This window comes from Etheostoma spectabile, chromosome 9 (assembly GCF_008692095.1).
Source record: "Etheostoma spectabile isolate EspeVRDwgs_2016 chromosome 9, UIUC_Espe_1.0, whole genome shotgun sequence".
NCBI lineage: Eukaryota > Metazoa > Chordata > Actinopteri > Perciformes > Percidae > Etheostoma > Etheostoma spectabile.
Genome location: NC_045741.1, coordinates 22,096,719 through 22,105,967, shown reverse-complemented (window position 1 = coordinate 22,105,967; position 9,249 = coordinate 22,096,719). Strand labels below are relative to the sequence as shown.

General features: G+C 38.1%; 1 protein-coding gene across 10 annotated transcripts; it reads right to left on the bottom strand.

The window, feature by feature from the left end:
• Window positions 1–858: 858 nt before the first annotated feature.
• Window positions 859–7,695, bottom strand: soat1 (sterol O-acyltransferase 1). 10 transcript variants are annotated; one of them, XM_032526630.1, is made up of 16 exons: window positions 7,487–7,695; window positions 6,907–7,058; window positions 5,881–5,954; window positions 4,500–4,648; window positions 4,247–4,306; window positions 3,990–4,097; window positions 3,570–3,855; window positions 3,305–3,383; window positions 3,085–3,169; window positions 2,960–3,005; window positions 2,733–2,862; window positions 2,287–2,384; window positions 2,095–2,193; window positions 1,784–1,919; window positions 1,420–1,565; window positions 859–1,274 (listed from the first exon to the last, which is right to left on the bottom strand). In XM_032526630.1, coding segments are annotated over exons 1-16 (1,728 nt in total). In that variant the 5' UTR covers window positions 7,489–7,695; the 3' UTR covers window positions 859–1,196. The 10 variants fall into 10 exon arrangements, with proteins under 10 accessions (XP_032382521.1, XP_032382526.1, XP_032382523.1 ...); XM_032526635.1 differs by having other exon boundaries at window positions 5,881–5,939; XM_032526632.1 differs by having other exon boundaries at window positions 6,907–7,071; window positions 7,523–7,695.
• Window positions 7,696–9,249: the final 1,554 nt, after the last annotated feature.

Here is a 9,249-nt window from a genome sequence, read left to right as displayed (position 1 = left end):
GTGGTCATAATGTTTTTGGACGCGCCCTGTTTGTCATTGCTGGTCTTTACTTCATATTGTGCATTTCACTATTCACAACTGTAAATACATTATCCCTGCATTGAAATGTCAGAATTGACAACATTATCTGTGCATTAGGTTTGTGATGACGTCAAAATAATACAAATGTGTAAACGAATTGTTTTAAGACCACAGTAACTAAAAGCACACTGTGCATATACATTCCTTCTTCTGTTAGACATTTAAAAAACAAAACTCTTATTTCGTGTACTCAGTATCTGACAAAACCATCTGTAGCCCTTAGTGCTAATTAAGTAACATCACTATTTCAATATTATTCTAGCAGCAAGTTATTCTGTAGGGAATTTCACCTTCACATAACTCTCAAACTGAAATATTTAAGTTCAGAGGAAACTCTGTATCTATGACTCTAGATCTATGTTCAAACCAGTTCAATTTGAATATTAAAATCTTGATGAATACATTCAGCAGTCAGAATACATTAAATCCATGTTGAACATTTATTTTTCTGGAGTTTAATGTTTTTTATATTTTCATATTTATTATAAAATTATTTTCAAACTATATCTGCATGCCAAACCTTCATTTTTCTCTTTAGAGGAATTGACTGCAATCTTGGAACCACAAGTACAGCGGCCACAGCTCCTCATTGATTTATACAAACACCAAACAGTGGCCATTTTTCAAAATAAATCTTATTGGCAATGAAAATAAATCACATTGAAAGGCTTTCCAAGCATATTAAGTAATATTTATAATAGAGTAGTAATTGCAAAAATGATATGTGATGTTTGAATAGTGTATTTGTTTGTATTCCGCTGCAATAATGTTTGCCACTATCATATTGGCACAAGTAGCGATTTCACAGTTGATCAAGGCAAAAGTAATAAGTAAAAAAATGTTACATAAACAGAGTTCACATGTGATTTTATGTGAACTTTTATTGAAAATTTAGTTGGGTCTGTCTTTTAAACGGGTAAGTAAGGCATCACTGTGACGCTGCTCTTACAGTAAAGAACATTTTGGCAGATAATGATTGGATCTCTTCCATACATTCACACAGACTTATGACCTTAGTGCAATGAAATAAAACAAACTGAAAGACCAGAACTTAAGACAGCAAAAGAAAGGCTGGTTAAATTTATATTGATCCTCAGCAGTAGTCCAAACGTAGATCATGGCCTATCAGAATCCGCTGTCAGGCCTCTCTGACAGCTCCAGGAGCGAGGCTTCAGTAACTCAAGGAATGAAGGCTGGAATTAGAAAGAAAAAAAAATATGAAGCTAAATTTGTGTCTATGCTCAAGGTTAGCAAAGCAAAAGCTAACATTCAGCTGTATCTAAATAATCAGCATGTCAGTATTTAGAGGGCAACACGAAGAAATGCTGCAGGTGTTACCTCCTTCAGGGGGCAGTAGGACTGGGCATACCATTCCTGGGAGTACAGACAGATAATGACTCCCTGACCCAAGAAGAGGGATGTCCACATGATTATGTTCCAGATGGGACCTTTCCTTTGGTCATGCAGAATGAAGTTGAACATCACTGTGAGAGGGAGAAAAATGGAAGTTGGAGGGTGTAAACATAATGAAAAAATAAATGCAGAGTGATATAGACTAGACCATGTTATTGTGCGTGTCATAGCACAGAAATAATAATAATAATAGATTTAGCTGAATTTTCAAGCAAGTCTGGGTGACCGATACATATTAAAAACAGAGTGGAGGGAGAATAGGGAGGAACACAGAGGTTGTTTCTCTTACTTCCAAAGCACATAAAGAGGCAGAAGAGCACGGGATAGAAGAAACCAAAGCAGATTGCAAGAATGTACTCGTGGACCACTGCAGATACTGTAAACACCAACAGCATGGCTACTGGTCTGAAACGCCTCTGAGACATCTGGAAGACAACAGTGGAGAGAACAGACAAGTCAAAAACAACAGTAACACTTTTTTTATAATTACAAAATAGTAAATTAAATTCCCTATAAACCTGACCTAAGACAGAATGCAGCTACTATTCTTTTAAAAAAAAAAAAAAAAAAAAAGATTGTACCAATAGAAAAACCACTGACCAACAGGAGATCTCGGTACACATAGTAGTACAGCCAGTCATGGACCACTACGTTCCAAGTGCGATAGTAATTAGCAAAAGAGGTTGAGTTCCACCAATCCTGTCATGTGTAATCAAAATGAAATTTGTCAAATATAAAAGCATAGGAACTTAATTCACATTGTGCTGTGGCTGGCAGTGACAGAAGAAGTACCTTGTAAAACATTCTGTCAGCAAAGCAGAGCATCTCAGCAAAAGCATTTAGCCAACAGTGGAGGAAGGCAAAGAATCCCAGGAAGAGGATCAACACTCCTGCAAATGAAAAAAATGAAAACATTTTTACTACTGTAACCCTTGAGATTGAGTGAGACTAAGGGATGTATGAAAGAGTATTTGTTGATAAGGGTCCACAAGCTATTTTTTTTATTTTATTTATAAGGGACAATGCACACTAATATTACATAAAAGTAAAATGTGCCAGAATTATTCTGGAGGCTATTTTACATCCGCTGTCCCTGGACTGGTGGTAAAAGGTCACTCTAAAATGAGATAAAACGATTAAGCTATAATAAATACAGATGTGGCCCAGACAATAAAAGTTGATTATACTAATGCTAAAAGACAACAACATAAAAACAAGAAGCTAGTGGCTGATCTTACCTGGCAATATGGAGTTAAAGATGCAGAGGACCATGGCCCTCAAGTCAAACAGCTGCGGACTGATGCTGTGGAACTGAGGGATGCACAGCCGCACAAACACGTAATAGGCATAAAACAGACAGCCTAGTACCTGTAGGGCAGGGATGGATGAAATTGTCACAAAAATTAGCTGTTATTTGTCACAAATTTAAATAAGCTCAGCCTTAAAATATGAAAGAGGTTGGTACCTGAAGTAACTTTGTTGCCACATAGCCCCATCTGATCACTGGGTTCCTATATAAAGTGAGAAACAAGGTTTTACCTTTATATGAACTACTATATGGGGAAAAAAACAAGGAGGTGGTCTGTTTACCTGGGGTACTTGTCTCTGTAGATGAGTGTTGGAGCAAACAGAAAGTAGATATATTGAGAAACCTGAGGGACCACTGGGCGAGGACCTATTGGTGATAGGAGAGACTGCTTATCAGAACATAAGGAACAGGAAACCATTAGCAATGAGAAAGGTAGTAACTGTATGAATTGGCAAACAGGAACTGCACATGGATACACATGAGGAAAAAAAAGAGACGTACTGGTCTTTTCTTTAGCCCAGGTTAAGACTCTTGGTACATTCTCCCTGACAAAGGAGTGGGCTTTCATCATTAGACGCACCTGGAATAAGACAAATATAAAAACAGACACAGCAGCTATTACAACTTTGTCCACGGAGTCAATTCAAGAAGAGAAGGTGAGTTTACACATATTTTAAAAAGACATTTGAAAGTGATTTAAATAAGGCAAAAAATAAGGCTGAACACAACACATTAACTGTGGATGTGATCCACACTGGTCATCTACCTGTTCCAGGATGATGATGAAACAGGATGCAGGTGGAAAACTGTTGGTCACCACCACATATGTAGGCAGGAATCCCACACCCAGAGCTTGGTACAGCAGGAATGCAGACCCAAACAGCACACTGCACAACCTAGGGTGACTGCAAGACCCAGACTGGGTCTGGGACCACAAACGGAACAGGGTGTAGGGAACCAGCAACACCGACAGGAACATGCAGATCCATGTGCACACCACCAGAGGGAACTGTCCAAACGCATAGACCAGCAGGTCAAAGTGCAGCACCAGTCTGAGGCAAAGAAGATGAAGAAGAGAGGAGAATCTTTAAGTCACAGCACATGAAAAATTATCTAAGGAATTAACTAGTTCAACAAAAGCATAATAAAACCATAAGGCATTATACATAGCAGTATTCTACATTACCTGCCTTCATCAATGACATCTACCACCAGTGTACTGAGGATAAAGAGAATGAGCAGGGCAATAAACATGTGGTAGATAGTCCTGATGTGGTTGACCTCAAACAGCTCACTGCCGAAAAACAGACAGCAGGTGATTAGAGTCTATACAGCTACACTGGTGTCGTCAATCTTTAAGCAGCAGCAATCTCCACAACACTTTAATGAACAAAGGTGGCAATACAATTTTTACATTTCTTTCAGCTCAATGTGTCAACTTACTCTAAGAGGGACCTGCGACTGACAAACAGTTTGCCCTGGCCATGAGGAGGCCGGAAAGACCTAAAAAAAAATTAAATAAGGACGACGTCAGTGGCCAGCAAATTGTTTTTTGTTGGAGAAAAGTGTGTATGACCAAGAGCAAAAAAGGGAAAAGTTTGTCCACATATATGCGCTAAAACAGTAAACATCTGGTTCAAGTGCAAATTAAAACTAAAATTGCTTTGATAGGCTAGTAGAAGTTAAAAGACAGCACCCGAGTTTACTTCTCTCCTTGTCTGACAGCGGAGGCGAGAAGACAGCAGGGACAAGTGCAGGCTCCAGGCTGGCCGACTCCTCGATGAGACTGTCCATGAAATCATTAACCTGACTGTCAAACTGATGCATCAGGTCACTCTTCAGGTACTGAGCAATAAAGAAAAAAAAGACAAAGGAAGAGTTACCATTCAGAGTTGACAACAACTTGCACAATTGTGGAATATTAAGGTGTTAAAAAGGTGAGAAAATTCAAGGCAAGGCAAGGCAGCTTTATTTGTAGAGCACATTTCAGCAACAGGGCAATTCAAAGTGCTTCAAAATCAGTTAAACAGATAAAACACAAGTACAAACAGTTAAAAATCATAAGCATTAAAAACCATTAAAACACATGAATAGACAGTTTAAAACCAAATAGAAACATTAGGACACATAAAACACAAGAATAAAAGTTACAGTGCAGCATAAGAAATTTAAAGAAATGAGCATTAATTTAAAGAAAGGCAGCATCAAAAAGAAAGGTCTTCAGCCTTGATTTAAAAGAACTGAGAGTAGCAGCGGATCTGCAGGTCTCTGGGAGTTTATTCCAGATATGAGGAGCATAGAAACTGAAAGCTGCTTCACCCTGTTTAGTTCTGACTCTGGGGACAGAAAGTAGACCTGTCCCAGATGACCTGAGAGGTCTGGGGGGGTCATAGTGTAGTAGCAGATCAGAAATGTATTTTGGACCTAAACCGTTAAGGTATTAAGAGAGAAGAGACATGATTTGAAGAAGATATTTTATAAAGTGTCCTCGAGCAACCCGCTGAAACACTTATCAGCAGTTGCTCTGGATACATAATAGGTCAAATGTGAATGCAGAAATGTTGAGCACATTTCCTCAAGATGGAATTTTTTTTCCAGCTATTTAAAAATTGCTACGTATAATTTGATTTCAATGTATTAATTTATTTTCATATCAACTGCCATTCTTTTCTTATTTCTAGTCGTCACAGCATCTGCTGGTTCACAGCTAATCCATATTTTCTACTGTCAGAACATCTTCAAGAGAGAACAAATTGGATTTAATAATATTGATATAATTGAGAGAGGCTCAAATCAAGTGTATACCCAAAATTACCAGAAAACCTAAAAAATTATAAATAAACCCAATAATTAAAGTGAGTGCAGATAGACTATTGACAGAAATAAACCATACAAACAAAACAATTAACTCTACTTTTGACTGTGGTCGTGTGTCAATCTAAGCTTAATAGTTGATTAAATGTAGGATGACATAATGAACATATCAACTGGAGGAAACCCAAGATCACCTGTTCTAATCGGCTCATTCCAACAAGCTGGTTGAGCGTTTTCTTAACTCAAATTACTGACTTACTAACCTCTGCTTTCCTTTTCAGTTGTAGCTTTTTGCTGATGACATGTTCCACTTCAATTTTTCCTGAAAGAGAGCATACTGAGCATATGATAAAACAAAACCTGGTCAACATGCTGCTTTGTAGTCTTCCAATAGCTAAGGACTAAAGCTAAGTATTCTGGACACACTTAAATTAACAACAGAACTTCAAGATGGTAAATGTAAACATCAGTTCATGTTGAATATTTCATTGAATCACCAAAAGACAGGTTGGCTATCTGGGGGACATTTGAGGAGATGGCGCATAGAAAGACATTACTCTAGTTTAATTGTTCAGATAGAATTAAAACCTGTTTTTAATAACCCGTGTTTCTTAAGTGATTGAAATGGGTGCCTATTGTTGAGTATTGGATTGAGATTGAGTAGATTTGAGTCATTGTGTGTGAAAATGTAGTAGTGTGCAAAAAATGCCAATGTTGCAAAATCCAAAAGGAGACACACCTATGACATCTATGTGACTGCTGGTGTGGTTAACTATAGGTTATTAGACTTGGGTGTCTGATGAATGAACAAGTTCGGGCAGTTGTAAAGGTCAATCACGCACAGAGACAAGCAGCAGCAGTAGCTCCAACCATCTATCAACACTCAAACAGTGTAGCAAAGAAAAAACCGACTGAACTTGACATTGTAGCAAAGACGGCCAATAAATTACATCATAACTTTTTTCACCTTCCGAAATGTTTGTTTTTGTTGAGTGGTCAGTATCTTTGTCAGACCTCTGTTTTACAGTCATCTGTTCTCATGATCAGTTCATTGACTTTCATTTCTTGGCAATTTATTATCTTTGTTAACCACACCAACTGTTCCACAGGTCACATCACATTGCTTAAGACGAAATACATCCTCAAATGGACTGATTAACACATCCAGGGAAATTTACTGAAATAAAAAAGGGGAAGGTAGGGGTTGAATCAACATGCACATTGCATCAAATCTTTTACTGTAAAATAATGTATTGGACCTGCTGATGAGGGACTTGAGCCGTTCTTACCATTGCTGGAAACGTGGTTGCCTCCATTGCCTTGCTGGTGTTGCTTTTGATTACACTCCCCGTCCAAAGAGTTATCCAAGTCAGGGAAGGTGGGCATTTTAGGAATGGCTTGGCAGCGAGACCGGAGGACACGGTCACCCCCACTCTCCATCCTTACACAGGTAACTTCAATTTAAAAAAGCAAAATCAGTGACCGCTTTACCAAAGACATGTGTCTTGAGGACACGTAAAGCAGGTCGTGGCACTCTCACATGGATATGAATGCAAAGGACGTTGACAAACAAATCAACCCAGTTGACATTCAAATCACTCTCGCGTGACGCGGACACGCAGCAGACAGAAGGCTACAATTTAGTTAGCTCTCATCAGCTGATTCTAGAGTCAGTGTGACATGCGGCCAGTGAGCTAACTACACAGCTTTGAACATAACCAGCCGTCTGGTTTAATGTTAAAATGTAACGTTAAAGCATCTGCCTGGTGACACTCGAAGTCGGCTAGGACTGCGGTCTAGTCAAATGAGCCCCACTTGTTGGTGTCTATCGTTAGCAGCGAAAACATGTTGACAGAAACGAAAGAGGACATAGAAATGCTGTCTGCTGACTTCCTGGATACCTACTCGCTTCAAACCCCCGGGCGCTCTCTAGTTTGGTAGACCTACGAGGTTGTCGAGTTCAAACCAATTTGATACAGCCTATGGTTCAAACTCCTTCAATCCCAACAACCTGTGCTGCTGCTCACCTTCCCCATTGTGTTAACAGAGGAGATGTTGAGCAGGGCAGCCGACGCTGATTGGTCGAAAGTCTCTCCTCCTTTTGACGTCACCAGCGCCCACAATGTTGACCACCGCTGTCATTAGACAACAACTCATCAATATGCTTGTGAAAACACTTACCATTTAACCATATTATATAATAAAAAAGAACATTTTACTATAATCGGCTTGACGAATGAAGTATAATACGAACTATGACCCAAACCACAGACACTGACTGAACAGAAAACGTTTTTTAGACAGGACTAGGCCTATATGTCACGACCCAACAGATTGTAACAATTAAAGAATATATAAAAACATAAATGTCTCCACATGCACAGAAGAAGGTTCATATACTCTCACTTACTGTGCAATGTGTAGCTACAGAATTCCCACTGTTTGCTGGACTATGACTGGTGGTCATTGATGAAACACCAAAGTAATTTATTTTATCTGTTTATTTGACAGGGACGTATGCTTATTGGTCAACAGGAACAATTAATTGTATTTAGGAAATAATTTCAGGAATAGGCCTCATGCAGACACACCTTTAGCTGAATGAAGGCCTCCCAACTACATTTTAATTCAGGGACCCTGTTCATCATATCAGTGTATATTATACTTACTATAACATATTCCAATTACCATCCATTTGGGTCTGTGGTTTTGGGGCAATTGTTTGCTTTGCCGTGCCTTGTTTTACCTTTCTTTCAGAGGCGTGTTCAATGCAGTACTTCCCCAAATTCGCAAAACATGTGTTTAACTAATGTTAAAGAGTAAAATTTAACTTTGTGTTAAGTTTTATTCTTTGATATTTTCTTTGTAGAAAACATTTTCAGCTTAGCAAAACTGTTGTAAACTTTAAAGTTGCACAAACTGAAGGCCACATGTGATTAAGATGAGCAACACAGGAAAACATCAGTAATCTCAAAAATAGATTTTGGCTTTGGTGTATATACTGTTTATCACATTACACATTTAATTCATGTGTACATAATTATCTCATATCCAGTCTTTACACCACAGATGCTTTATACAATAACATAATCAATACAAGAGTGAAGTTATTCTAATACAAGCATATTGATTGTATGTACATTCTTTTTGGCCCAGTGTTTCCTCTATAAGGCATGTTGGTCACTAAATCCTAAATTCTATTGGTCTTATAGATAGATAGATAGATCGATAGATAGATATTTATTGATCCCAAAAAAATGGGAAATTACAGTGTTACAGCAGCACACAAAATATACATACATACAATATACATGAAATAATAATAATTATAATAACAGAATATAAGAATAAAATTTAAGAATGTAAGAACAAATATTTAAGTATATACAAGATGGGAAAAAACAAAAATGACTTGACACACACACTTCAAATTATGACTTGAGCGTGGCAAATACAATTAACGGCAAAGACCCTGGGATGCATTTATGCAAATGATGAACTGAAGCACCAAATATAGTGGCAACCTTTCCGGCTGAAGGCACATATAAACGCAAATATGTTTCCAGACTGTGTTGTGCATGATTAAAGGGCAAAAAAAGATACTGAGTGAATGTATGAGGGAGGAGGGATAC